A 15,095-nucleotide genomic window follows, 5' to 3' on the forward strand; every position below is an offset into this window, starting at 1 on the left:
ATCACTGTAGGTTGACCAGTAAACCTTCAAACACCACTGAAGGGATCCTTGATGAAGGTGCCCATGAGAAAAGGGCTTCTCCAGAGAAGAAAAGTGACCAAATAGGCTTTGCTAGCACTGAACTAAAAGTACTGTCTTGAGGAATTGTTGCACTACCTCCTTGAGCTTGCTGATGCAATTGTCTGAAGGAAAGACTTAAATGCTGTCTACCGGCATGCTTAAATAACTCTAATAGGGTATAATATTTTCTTCCAATTTATCATAATCTCCAGCTCATGGCAAAAATTGATTTTGATAATGTAGCAACTGTCTCACAGAGGCCAAGATCACCCCATTAACAAGATACATCAACAAACCTATCCCTTAGGAATAGGCCTAAGTTGCTACTTGAGAGAATAACCAAGTGAACACAGCTTCTTAAATTGGAATTGGAACAAAAAGAACTACAAAAGGTAGCCCTTTACAAAGACTTGACAAAGTGACACGAATAAAACAGTATAAGGTGCTAATTGTTATATAAGTTTCCCATGTTTGCTCTCTCACCTCAAATAAGCATTAAAGGCTTTCTTAATATTAGATTTGTTATTTGGGTGATCATTGACTAATAAAAACCTATTCAACATCTAACAGGTGCCTTTAAATCATTAATAATGTAAATATCCTGTAAGACAAGGAAATTTGACAATAAAATTATCATTTCAGAAAAACATGAATACTAAAAACTCCAAAAAACACACCCTTAACTATTAAGGATACAAATAAAATAAGCCTAAACTTAAGTGATGAGTCAATAATGATATACATACAGATTACAAATAAGATTATTTATATTTACCATAAGCTCATGGGACATTCGGTCAAGCCTGAATGATGAAAACTCATCTCCACCAACAATGAAATAGCAAACATGAGCAGTCTTATCCTCATCAACATCATCAAGGTCAATGGTGTCAATCAATTTGGCTCTTTCACTGCCAGGCGCCTTATGCTCTGAGGGAAAAGAAGTTTATCAGTTAGTAATATTGATGAGGACCAAAGAAAAACAAAATATGTTCATCATTGCACCAAGAACACGTTACTTGGTTCCTGAGGTTCTTTACCAGTGTTATATGAACAACATATTGGGGTAACATAGATTTTAACAACCAGTATATTGAAAAAGAAAAGAAATATATTATGAGAAGGAATTTAAAACCACAAAATATATTTGATATTATTGACTGGCTAAGATGGGTATGGCCCATAATTTACTTTTATATTCTGTGCTATATCTAAATTTTACTATACCATCTAAAGCAAGACAATAACTATGGTATCATACGTACATTTGGCATCTCAATAAATCGGTAAAACATTCAAAATGTAATAATCTGCTATGTATATTTAAAGAGTTCTTTTTTACTTCTTACCTGTGAAATTAACAGTAACTTGGTCTCGAACAAATTGGGGCTCAAAATCATTGACGTTCCTCACGTAAATTGTAAGATCTAGATCACTTGATAAAGGTGCTGGAACTCCCTGATCATATGCTTCCACTCTTATCTAAAAATGAATTTGGTTTTCTTTAGCAATATTACATTAATCTCCACTTATAGTTAATGTACTAGATTATTGGGCATCAAGTTTATTCTTTTTCTCTTAATCTATAATGATTTCAAAATACTTATTTTCTTAACACTAAACAATCAATAAAGCTCTTACCTCATAAATTTTCTGTCTCTCTCTGTCAAGTGGTTTCTGTAGTAGTATAGCACCTGTTATTTCATCAATTTTGAATGTTTGCCAATTTCCTAAAGCATCCTTCAAAATCCTATAACGGACAGCTCCATTGATGCCTATATCTTCATCTGTTGCTCTTACTTGAATTACTAAGCTTCCAACAGTAGCATTCTGTAAAAAAAAAAAATTTGAAATATGATTCAATAATGAAATAAGGGGTGAATAAATAATAACTTAAAAAGAGTATAAATACTGTACTGCATGCATTTACCTCAACAAAGTTTCCTTCTTTTCTTTTGCAAATTCCTCAAAAACATAATTTACAAAAAGGCCCAGTTTCAGTGCAGGATTACACATCCAGTTTATCTCTCGATACTTGTTACTCCTTATGATTAAAAAAAAGGCTACTAATTCATTAGTTAAGTAATCTTAATACCAGTTAAAATCTAATGCTAGTACTAAGGTCTTTTGGAAAAAAAGCTTATCTTTAAATTCTAATTCCCGGTTTTAAAGTCTTAAATTGTTTACTTTCTACATTAGTCTAAACAGGCAACAGAAAGATATGAATATTTTTAATCATTGTTGCATATTTTCAGGAGCAATTAAGGTTATGCAAAGGGAATACATGATTCTGGTGCAAGAAAAGATCATTAACTTGTAACAGTAGCTACTCAAAAGACATATAGGAGGAGGGGTCAGTCAGATACTGGTTAAAAAAAAATATTAATTGGCATTAATGTGAGACAGTATAAATACAGAAATGGGTTACCTGGTTGCACTTATGTTCCTATAAACTATGCAAAACTACATTTTCCAAAAGGAATAACCATAAAGAAATAGGGAGGAATTGCTACTGTACAGCTCATTTTCAAAACAAACTATAATTTAAAAATTTAACTTGCATGATTCTTGAATTAACAAGAATACAGTGCTATAATTCCTAAACAGGTATATAGTCTTAGCTTGTGCCTGTTTGCAGCATCGCTCTTCTGTCAACATGGTGGCCACTAATTTAGTAGTTGTTTAGTGATAATCACTTGTGAGCAGTTTTACAAAATTATTTATACAGTATTGATAAAATCTAAAATCAGGATGGGAATTCCTATGAAAAGCTATGTATGTCACAAAGAGGATGCTATATAATTTTATGAATTTTTCATTACTTAATGGTTTAGAATTTGATAACATAATTATATGTAAAAAATCTAAAATTGAACTCATAGAAAATTTACTTGCATACTATTCTATATGAATTGAACTTATAGCTCCTGACATATTGGCAGGATTATGAAAATTGGATACAACTTATGAGTAACACATTAGGATCTGTAGCAATTCAACAGTATAGAAATTCTCCTTAAAGGTTTTTTGTTTTTGTTTTTTTGTAACTTGATCAGGTTTAAATTGAAACTACTATGAAAATAACGGACATATTCACTTAAATTATAACTATAATTTTGCAACTTTATATAGCAAAAAGTTGGTAAGTGGACTTTCACTTTATATCTGCTGTTAAATATTCATCTTTATAGGTATAATCCACACAAAGAGGAATCCTCATAAAATTATGAGCACTTCACATTGTACATAATGATTGATAAATAAAACTAATATTTCTATTAGCAAAATGTGTCCAAATAGAATGTATTACAAATAAAAAACAAATTAATATGAATTACATCAACTCAAAATTAATAAAAAGTATTTTCTGATGTGAAATCGTAAATTTGGAAAAGGATACCTTCAGTTGAAAGGATTCATTGATCTAAAAAATAAAAGCATATGCAACAATGCTGTACTGTTACCGACAGGAATAAAGTATTAATTCTGTGAATATATGCACATTGGGTTTCCCTTTTTTCACCTTAAAAGGCATTTCAAGAACAAATTAAAAAGGTCGTCTACCTATATTCAAGATGTGGTATAACATAAGATATGATAGTAAGAGTACAATAGTCACAAAAAATTATTCTTTCTACTTGATTAGTGACACCTACCTCAGGGACTCTTATGGTCAAATTTGCCGATGGTGACACAAATATCGGTGCATGGTCATTGAAGTCTGAAACACATATGCTGATCTCTGATAGAACAGAATTTGGGGGAAAGCCTCTGTCTTGAGCTTGGATAGCTAACGAATAATTGCCATACTGACCAACAAGGGGCTTGGCAGCAAATATTTGGGCTGCTGTTTGGTCAATTATCCTAATATCAAAGAGACCTGAAAAAGAGGAAATTATTATTATTATTATTATTATTATTATCGTTAGCAGTATTATTATTATTACTAGCTAAACTACAACCCTAGTTGGAAAAGCAGGGTGCTATAAGCCCAATGGCTCCAACAGGGAAAACCAGGCCAGTGAGGAAAGGAAATAAATAAACTACATAAGAAGTAATGAACAATTAAAATATTTAAAGAACAGTAACAAAATTAAAACAGATCTTTCAAAAATAAACTATAAAAAGACTTATGTCAGCCTGTTCAACATAAAAACATTTGCTGCAACTTTGAACTGTTGAAGTTCTACCGATTCAACTACCCTATTAGGAAGATTATTCCTCAACTTCGTCACAGCTGGAATAAAACTTCTAGAATTCTGTGTAGTATTGAGCATCATGGTGGAGAAGGCGTGACTATTAGAATTATCTGTATACCTAGTAGTATTACGAACAAGATGGTACTGTACAGTCCAGGAAGATCTGAATGTAAAGGATGGTCAGAATTAGGAAAAATCTCATGCAATATGCATAACGAACTAATTGAACAACGGTGCCAGAGATTATTATCTAGATCAGGCATAAGAAATTTAATAGACAGTAAGTTCCTGTCCAACAAATGAAGATGAGAATCAGCAGCTGAAGACCAGACAGGAGAACTATTCAAAACTAGGTAGAATGAAAGACTTAAAACTTCATCAGAGTAGATTGATCACTAGCTTATTGAGAAAGTCTTGTAAGATTTTCAGTGTTTTTTTTTTTTTAATTTAAAACGACAGACAGACCTAATTTGTTTCTCAAAAGTAAATTTTAAATTGAGAATCACACCTAAACTTTTAAAAGACATACAGAGTTAAAGAAACTATTAATGCTGAGCTACCCCAAGGAATACCAGATATCACATTCCTATACTCACTATGGTGTCCATCAACAACATTTCTTTGCAATCTATTAAAAATTCAATAATGATGCTAAGAAAAGACCCACCCACACCCAATTGAGTTTGAAAACAAGGACCTCATGATTAACATGGTCAAAGGCAGCACTAAAATCAAGACCAATTGTACAAACTTCCAGACCACAATCAAGGGATTTCTGTACAGTATTGGGGATTGTAAGAAGGCCATAACACGCTCCAGTGCCTTTGCAGGAGCCAAGTTTCAAACTAGGGAACAGATGATTACCTTCAGCAAACCTATCTAGACGTTTTGCCAAAAGACATTAAAAAACTTTGGATAATATGAGAGTTATGGAAATTGGGCAGTAATCAGTTGGATTTGAGCTACCATAAATTCATTAACATAGTGGTGTAACATTACCAATTCTCCGACAAGTGCTAAAAGCTCCTCTTCTTGCTAACTTGCACAAAATAACAGATAACTTTGGAGCAAAGAAATCTGCAGTCTTAATAAAAAACATAAATAAACAAAGGAAAAATACCATTTAGGTCTACATGCCCATAAGCATCAAGGTCCATCAAGAGAGCTTTACTTTCACAGGAACGAAAAGCTAAACTAGTTAGTTTCGCCTCAGGAAAGCAAGAATGAGGAATATTAAGTTTCTCATTACTCTGTTTACTGTCAGACACATCAGCCAATGGATTGCCTTTTCCTCTGGAGAGTGAGTGACAGAGCCATCTGGTTTAAGAAAAGGAGGAACTGTTGCATCTACACAAAAGAGTGCAGATTTAAGGGTAGCCTACCACTTATGTTCCTGGGTTGTACCAGAAAGTGTTTCTTTTATGGATAAATTGTATTCCTTTTCACAATTGACAAGCATGATATAATTTGATTTTGACATCTCTAAGTAAAAATAAATATTAAGGCTATCTTAAATTAATTTATCCATTATGAGTAATGATAGTATTCTGAGCACAACTCAGGGTACAGCTTACTATGAAGGGCCAATATAATCCCACTTCAAGATATGAAATTAAGATCCAGGAGGTAGGATAGTGAAGGTAATATTAAAGAAATCTAAAATTGCAGCCTATTGATGTACATAAAATTGCTAGGAAATCACCTTTCCTTGAAACTAGTTCCATAGTAACTCACCGTAAATTACGAAAGAGAAATAAGCCAAGTAACTCATTCTTCCAGATGGAAAATTATAAAACTAAAAACTCCTTAGGAGCTAAAAACTAATATCAAGGAATTTAAAACCTAAATTCCTCTCAGAAACAAAAGCAACTGACTTCTTAAAGCTAAAAATTTTAGAAACGATTTGTATTTTTTCAAGCTATACAAACTTGCGTCATTTTAATGGGTAAGCTCTTCACGCACCTATGTTCAATCTGTATGCTAGTAAAACTGGTAGGCATGGCAACAAAGTATGGCTGTACCATGCTTCTACCGACACATTGGCGAGGTGATCCTAGCGTCACGTCGTCACTTTGTCTTTTGGTTGGGACTTGCAGGGTGGCTGGGGTTTGTATAGCTAGGAGAGCTACAAATTATTTTTAAAATTTGTAGTTTGTTCTTAAGTGAATAAAAATCCTCGACATTTTAATGTTGTCTTCCCTAGGTGGGAGAAAGTCCCAATATCAGAAAAATGATGTCAGTTTGACCTTTGGCCTAGAAAGATCATGCCCAGCTCTAATATGAGGTAAGGGCATACCTAAATCCTCAAGTGACATGAAAATGAGTGACATTATCCCTGCCCGACAAAGAATGCAATATGCTTTGAAACATACAATCATACGTATTATAAAGACGTAGCTAAATTCTATAACACATGATTCAAAGAGATGTGCTAACCTGCTTGAGTATCAATCAGTGCTGATACTCCTATAGCCACAGTTTAAGAGTAACTCTTAACTAAAATTGTAGATTCTTAAGATTTGAAAATTGAATTAGACACTGGCAGTATCTTTCCTCACCAGAATGGTAATGAACAAACACAGTCATGGGGATATGAATCTGCTCCATGTCAATTCTACCCATGGACAGAACTAAGTGTTCATTTGGTAATATCACTCATAATGATGTTTAATTCAAAGAACTAGCAAATGGCAATGAAAATAAGATAAATAAAGGCCTGGGATACAATGTTTTCAGAGCTTTCTTGAAGTCTAGAGATGAAGTTCATACATTCTTTATTTATATAATCATGGTGCAGAGGAGCAAGCGGAATTGATATTTTTTTCTAATAATGATAACCCTCATTCTTGATCAATGACGATCAAAGTTGAAACACATACAGATTAAAAATAGTGCCATCTTAATCTGACACAATTGCTTTTTCTGATCTATTAATGGATCCCCTGAAATTTAATGGCCATTCTCAAGTCACAGATGTCATTTAAAAAAGAAGCATTGTCAGCCTATTCTTTTCCAAGTTATAGCCACCAGTTTTCAGGGAAAATCAAGGCATTAAAATATTAACCTTTCTATAAGTGCTTTTATTACGCTAGTGTTTTATAATTATAGCAGGTCACCTTGTCAGGTAATATTTCATGAAACTAATAAAAGAGTACAATGTTGCCAAAATATTTTAGTTTTGAGGTAAATGTCTATAAAGGTGATATAGCTAAGCTTTGAGAGAGAAGCAATATGAACATCAGGAGAGGTGCATAGAAATAATATAATAGTGAAGTTTAACATATCCAAGAATAGTTTATCCTATTTACCTTTCTCATTGCCCCCTTCAATGGTAAATCTTATTCGACCATTGGGAGAGTTCGGGTCATCACCATCGGTAGCTCTTACAACTGTGATAGTTTCTCTTGCTTCATGAAATTCAGTAATCATTGTACACCCTTCCCTTTCTTCAAAAACTGGTGCTTCATCATTGATATCAGCCACAGTTACCCTGAAAAAGTTGTGTATTTCATTATAAACAATTTAAAGACCTCAGACAATTTTTATTTGAAAGGTCTATTATATGTACTGTATTTTCAGGCAGCCAACTCCATACATACAAATAAAAGAAAGAATTGGGGAGAACACAAGATGAATGATACACATACCCCAACTGCATGAACACATTTCTGGATTCACCAGTGGCATGTCCATATTGATAATTATCCCATGCTTCAATCAAAAGATTGAAAGTACTTAGCTCTTCCCGATTCAAAGGTGAAGCCACTGTAATTTCACCTGTATCTGGATTTATCTATAAGTAAAAAGGGTGAAAAAATTATGTACTGTTAAGAATATAGCAATACAAAAATTATTCAAACAAAGCAAAAATTTTCAAATCTTGAAAAATATTCTGAGGAAGAATTCACAGATTCAGTAATGACCAACAAGTACAAATTAATACTGTATTATATTTACCTTAAATTTCCCATCAGAAGACTTTCTATCCAAGAGATATGTAATACGACCATATTCATCAAAGTCTGGATCTACAGCATGGACTGTTGCTACAGAAGTTCCTGGGGGAGCATCCTCACGTATAGTCAAATTTGAAGGTGGGTTGACAAAAACAGGATTGTTGTCATTCTCATCAATGACCTTCAAATAAAAAAAACAAATTATTTAATAAGACAGTACCATATTCTTTAAACATTAAAAGTACAGTAAATAAGCTGAAATTTTTAAATCATGTTATACCTTGAAAGGAGACACATTACAAATTATATTTATACAATAGCATTAACATAAATTCTTCTCGCACATTTTTGCCTTCATGAGAGATATTACTTACTAATTCTGTTAGAGTATGCTAAATTTCCATAAACATGATGTGAATATAAATAAGCCATACTGTAATTCAACATAAGACAAAGAAGGCTTTAAATTGGCTCCATATATCCCAATATTTGTTAAAATCATACTTTATTTCAGTACATGTACAGGAGCAGTTAAACTGTGTTGCACAGGCACTTCATTAAAAAGCACCATTGATAAAGTTAAGAGAGAATTATGGAAGGATGGTCGATAGCATTTTGTTTACATGAATACTGTAGGTTTATTTATTTCTTATAAAAATAATAAACAGTATATGACCATGCATTCTTTAGACTAAATAAATCTTGAATTAAATTTTTAAATGTATACTTCTCAAATATGCATTTGCTACAGATGAAGTAAATGTTGAATTACAAGATGAGACAAATACCCTATAAACATTGAATAAATCAATACTGTATTAAAAATTTATGTAACCAGCACAAGAGGCCTTAAAATTTCTTTCAGAAAGTTTACAGAGTGCTCTTTGTAAAAATAATAAATACTAATAAGATCTCTACTTTTCGTTTGAGAAGTAAACCTAATACTTTTAAAAATGCTCTAATCTAAATTTGTCTAGCAAACACTCATTCTCACTTTAATAAGATGCTCAACAAGAAAATAGGTTGACTTGAAATCCTTTAGCACTATGTTTGGTAAGGGTTTGTTATAGCTCCCATAGAGTAGATGGTCTGTCACATTATGGTAAGTCTCTCAACAAAATGACAGAAGAATAAATTCACTGAAAATAAGGACTAATGACAGATTCCAAAAGCTATAAAAATCTCCTGTGGCTCTGATTTCTGGGATGGTACTGCAAAATACGGGGAATTTTAAGGATAACTGCACACATAGGGAACTATCTTTCTTAGTGGATTAGTTACAGCAGGTAATAAGGAAGATACAGCATCAACAGTCACTCCATCACATACAAATCACAAGGTATTGACATCATCATGTAAAAGTAACATGATTAGGAAACTTATGTACTGTACTGTACATTATTCCATTACTCCACCACCGCTTTTCTTTTAGTATCAGCAGTGACTGATCCAGTGCTTTAGAAGGAAATGGTAACAAGCAATCAAAGGCTGACTGGTACTTTTTGGAGCTTTAGAGTAACCTGAATGGCACAAAATCTTCAAGTTAATTACACCATGTATTTGGTTCATTTAAAAATTTATTTAAAATCAAGATCCTCTAATTTTTCATAATACTGTACAATAAAAACAAAGTTTTCTTCCCTTTACAGGACTTCTACAGCTTTAATATTTGATTAGAATTACAATACTGACGTTCCACGCCATAAAAATGGGCAAAGTGTGTGCTGGCTCAGCAATCATACAAGGTGGTATTGTGAAAAATCAAAAGAAGAAAAGCATGCAATCTAAATGAGATGAATGACTGTTGATTAAGAATAAAAGCAGCATTGTAATAATCTGCTTTGATAAAATGATGACAGGCTAGAAGAAAAAGATGGGGAGAAAGACAATTATTATAGTACAGTTAATAAAATTAAAACTTGTGAAAAGATTATTTCCCACTGAGGTCATGCTTTGCCATTGGAACAGGACACAGCAATAGAACTAGGGAGCTAATATTAAAAGTCAGGGGTATGAGACACTGGAATGTAAGTGAATAATAAAGGCCTAAATAAGCTTTCTTAGACAATTTTCTTTTTAAGGCAATTTCTGTCACAGTTTTTGAAGAAGTACTCTTCTGTCTATACTAAATTTGCCTTGTATTTGTTTTGGGTTTTAGCCTTGAAAAATACCTAAAACGATTATGTTGCCCCAATAAGAAAACAAAAGGAATAAAAGCTACATGATTCTAAATATAGCTTTTCCAAAGACTTTAATAATGTCTTAGATCATCCCATTGTGTGTTGCACAGCACAATCCTTTGTATAAGCACTGTGAGAAGTCTAAAAAGTAACTCAATAGTCCCATTAAATTACCTTACACCAACAACAACAATAATAATAATATTATTATTAATAGAAATAATAATAATAATAATAATAATAATAATAATTTCTGCTACAGATATTTTAAGTTGAACTTAAAGCATCTCCAGGGTTTTCTAAGTGAGAGAAGTTTCAGTCACTACTACCTAGGTCTGAATACTTTTTTTATATATAGAGGCATTATCAACGTACAAAATGACATCAACAAGCTTTTAAACCTTAATTTGGCCAGTCTTCATACCATTAACCTCCTTATGGCCCATTTCAGCATTCCAGCGAGATAAATGATCTGATTCTAAGCTGCATTACTACAATTATTAATTTTCTGTAACTACACTGTAAAGCCTAACCCCCTGCATAGCTTAGACTATTCATTTTAACTACAAGATGGATTATTCAAGATTTTGCCTTCCATTTTTAAGAAATTTAAAACTTTTAACTTTTGCTTAAGACTGCAAGAGTAAAAATGTTCCAAGAAAAATACAGTATGCCATTCATTATCACCTCAAGTGCTGTACCTACAAAAAATGGCAATACAAAATAAACAAAATTGCACAGCTAAAACAAGGGGTAATAATCATTATGAATTTAAGTTTAATATTCTATAGATTTATTTCTGATAAAAAAGGCACAGAGCTTACTTAAAATCATAACTTCAAAATTGATTACTTTCTATGTTGGAATCAGTATTCTCAATTTTTAAAAAAAATACTCGAATGGAACAGGTTCCCACCCCATATTGATGAAATGCCTTTATGCTCAAGTCTAGTTTTGAACTCACCTGGACCAACACAGCAACTTGGTTGAACCGTGCTGGGATACCAGAATCAGCTGCTTTAACTGTAAAGTTGAGCCATGAAAATTGTTCCCTGTCAACACGATCTGCAACTACAATCTCCCCCGTTTCCTGATCGAGATTAACAAGGGATAGTACCTGAGGAGGCCCCTGAAAGCAATAAAAATTATCATCAATGATTAGATAAATGAAAAATAACTTGCCTTCCAAAACACTAAATAGGAACAAAATTAATACCTTCATCAAGCACTTCTATCATTTGCTTTTACTATAACATGTGAGCCAAATGCATAAAGAAGTGGCTATGGATGAAAAAAATACTATCTATAATCATGTTCCTCTCTCTCTAACATCAGAAACTAGGATTACTTTGCTTGTAAATTTGCTTAAAAAGAGTACATCAGTTGATTCTATGGAAATTTTGCTAAAAAAAGTGATTTTACCAGACGTCTGTACTCATCAACTTAATCCTAATGGTTTACTTTTCCTATGCTAGATTTTAAAACAAATTACATATTTTGCTGATAAAAATCTGAAAATGGATGATAAATATACAATGTTGATTGATAGGTTTAAGCTAAAATTATATGGAATCACTGTTAGCTATAGGATATCTCGAATACTCAAGAGTAGGTCATAAAATATTGTCTTTATTACTTGGCTGATTTTGTTTCTCATATAAAGGCCAGATCCCTTAAAGTATCTAGAAAATGGAGGAGCCTCTCTTCTCACCCATTTCCTTTAAGATACTCAATTTTTAGTCTTAAAAACTCACCTGTAAGGAGTAGGTAATTGTCCGATTTTTGTCAACATCATCTGCAACCACAGTAACGATCGTGGTTCCCTTTTTTGCATTTTCAGCAACGCTCCTTCTGTAGAATGATTTGCGGAACTGGGGATCGTTATCATTTATATCTTCTACTATTACTGTCAGTGTAGCAGTGGATGTTTGTTTTCCTGTTGCAGCCTCTATGTCCTCACAGACAAGAGCCAGTCTGATGACTTCCACTTTCTCTCTGTCTAATGGACTAACTGTTCGTATAACACCCTCAACTTCACTTATTTCAAAGGCTTCTGCATAATTGTACTCTGATGGCTGAAATTTGGACAAAAACAACTGAATAGGGTGCACATTTTGCTGCAACTCGTTCTTTCTCATTACAGACTACATTAACAGATATCCAAAAAGTAAAACTAACTAGCACAATATACTACAACAGGCATTAAAGAGAATCGTTATAATCAGTTACAAAATATTTCCGTTATAATCAGTTACAAAATATTTCAAAAATAATTCAAATACCTTTACAATGGCACCCAGCTCATTTCTTGCTTCAGAACTTTCGGCGTCTATAGAATATCTGAGTCGGGGGTGGGCGTCAAGATCTACAGCTTCCACTCGGTGAACATAATGGCCAACAATTTCATTTTCAGAAACTCTGGCGAGTGAAACAATACAATTTAATCAAGATATCAAATGGGAATTACCATTACAAATACTGTAATATTTTTTTTGACATTCGAGAAATGTATAACTGATAAAATGGCTGAGAACTAAGCTTTCACTTACTTGACTGTGCCTGGATCAATAAATGCAGGAGGCTTGTTATTTACATCGAGGATAGTTATATTTACAACTGTCCTAGACTGAAGTTGAGCAGTACCTATCCCACCATCTAGTGCTATGACTTCAAGAATATATGTTGTGGCCCTTGGCTCTGTGCGATCTGGATCCAACACAGCACCTTGAGCAACTGAAATGACTCCTGTATCTGCCTCCATGACGAATTTGTCCTGAGCGCCGTGCTGAATACGGAAAACAACCCTTTTGTTGATAGCAGAACCATCATGATCCCATGCAAAGACCTAGAAATGAAATGTGAAATATGTTAACACTTACTTAGCCAATGACAAAGAAATTATGAAGTTCAACCAAAACTGCAACTGGTCTGTGCTGATACTATCAATGGGAAAAATGAAAATAACATACAATTGAAAATTAACTGCCTTTTCTACATGCATGCACACACATACATACATATATATACAAATACAGTAATATATATATATATATATATATATATATATATATATATATATATATATATATATATATATATATATATATACTGTATATATATATATATATATATATATATATATATATATATATATACACGCACACACACACACACCACTAATTCATTCTATATTTTGCTAAGTAGATATGCCTTCAGCCAATCATTTCCCCACAATTACTGCATATTCATTAATCACTGATTACTCTGTACTCCTAAGAAACTCTACCCATAAAAATTTTCTTATTCTAAAGATACTTCTTTGGAAATCCATTTCCACGCCACATTTCTAAAGCTCATTTGCTCCTTGAGTCCCACTCATGCCAACAATGCCACATTTTTCTCTGTCACCTAACTTCATATTCAAATAACCTAGCACAGCCACCCTTCAATAATCCCTCATACCCCTTTCCACTCTGATTTAGATTCTCTGCAGTTCGTCCTTACCTGATATAATTCAATAAAAGACCATTTCAATAAAAGACCATACACAATTCCTATCTAATTCTTTTTCTTAACAGCTTGAAGATTGCCTGTGAGTGGCAGATGCAAGGCACAAGACAATGTTCTAGATTCCAAAGATGAATATATATGATCATTGCCCAAGCCACTCCCCACCCATGGTAGGAACACGGAAGCCAGGTAATGGTTGCTGATGGCAAGGTAAACCTATAGGCTCCCTCAAAGCCCCATCTCAAGCTTGTAAAGAGAGTGAGGTTGTAAACAATACAAGACACTATTGAGCTTGAGCTGGGCTTGGACTACTAACTTACTTTTTGTGAGACTAATGTTTCCAATAGGTTACACAAATCAAACTTTACCCATACAATCCTTGAACAACCACAAATGTTTTACCCCATCAACCTTCCCAAGTGTCTTCCTGATAATATAAGTGCTATTTTCATCATCATAATTATTATTATTATTATTACTAGCCAAGCTACAACCACAGTTGGGAAAGCAAAACGTTATTATAAGCCAAAGGGCTCCAACAGGGAAAAATAGCCCAGTGAGAAAAGGAGATAAGGAAATAAATAAACGATGAGGTAAAATTAACAATAAAATATTTTAAAAACAGTAACATCAAAACAGATATGTCATATATAAACTATAAAAGTACTTATGTCAGCCTTTTTAACATAAAAACATTTGCTTCAAGTTTGAACTTTTGAACTTCATCCATTTCAACATTTTTCAGCTATCCAGACACCCCTTAGAAGGGGGTGACATCAAAATGTCATACCAATCTGGTTTTCAGCAAAATTTTATAGAGTGAAGTTTCTGTGCAAACACTGGCCATTAGGGTGTTCATATGGATTATATGCCAGTGCTATCTAGCTTATTTTTGTGGTTACACATCCGATACACAACCAGAGAGTTCGTTGTTTACCTTCACTTATCAAATGATCAGTAGTATAAGGAACATGTTACTGTCACCATTAGTGTATGTGTGTGTGTGTGTGTGTGTGTGTGTGTGTGTGTGTGTGTGTGTGCCGTATATAAATGCATGAGAACAAATGGGCATGGAAAGACAAGTGAAGCACCAAGGATTTTCGAGTGAACATATACAAAATATCTAACATCAGAAAATTTCTGTCTACTTGGAGACCCTCCAGATTGTGAAGGACCTGTATTGACCGCAT

At 33.3% G+C, this 15,095-nt stretch overlaps 1 protein-coding gene across 6 annotated transcripts in view; it reads right to left on the reverse strand.

Annotated features, from left to right (window-relative positions):
• The window catches only part of Cad88C (cadherin-88C), a 372,106-nt gene that overhangs the window by 78,309 nt on the left and 278,702 nt on the right, over positions 1-15,095 (reverse strand). For all 6 annotated transcript variants that reach the window (XR_011039409.1, XR_011039408.1, XM_068346033.1 and 3 more), the window contains exons 17-27: positions 12,945-13,240; positions 12,678-12,813; positions 12,150-12,470; positions 11,360-11,524; positions 8,217-8,396; positions 7,907-8,052; positions 7,568-7,749; positions 3,717-3,940; positions 1,702-1,890; positions 1,410-1,542; positions 836-990 (exon numbers count right to left, since the gene is read on the reverse strand). Coding sequence is in view for 4 of the 6 variants with exons in the window: in XM_068346033.1 (XP_068202134.1) it covers positions 836-990; positions 1,410-1,542; positions 1,702-1,890; positions 3,717-3,940; positions 7,568-7,749; positions 7,907-8,052; positions 8,217-8,396; positions 11,360-11,524; positions 12,150-12,470; positions 12,678-12,813; positions 12,945-13,240 (2,127 nt within the window). In the remaining 2 variants the exon portion in view is untranslated. The remainder of the gene's footprint in view (positions 1-835; positions 991-1,409; positions 1,543-1,701; positions 1,891-3,716; positions 3,941-7,567; positions 7,750-7,906; positions 8,053-8,216; positions 8,397-11,359; positions 11,525-12,149; positions 12,471-12,677; positions 12,814-12,944; positions 13,241-15,095) is intronic.

This window comes from Palaemon carinicauda, chromosome 22, assembly GCF_036898095.1.
Source record: "Palaemon carinicauda isolate YSFRI2023 chromosome 22, ASM3689809v2, whole genome shotgun sequence".
In the NCBI taxonomy this organism is placed as follows: domain Eukaryota; kingdom Metazoa; phylum Arthropoda; class Malacostraca; order Decapoda; family Palaemonidae; genus Palaemon; species Palaemon carinicauda.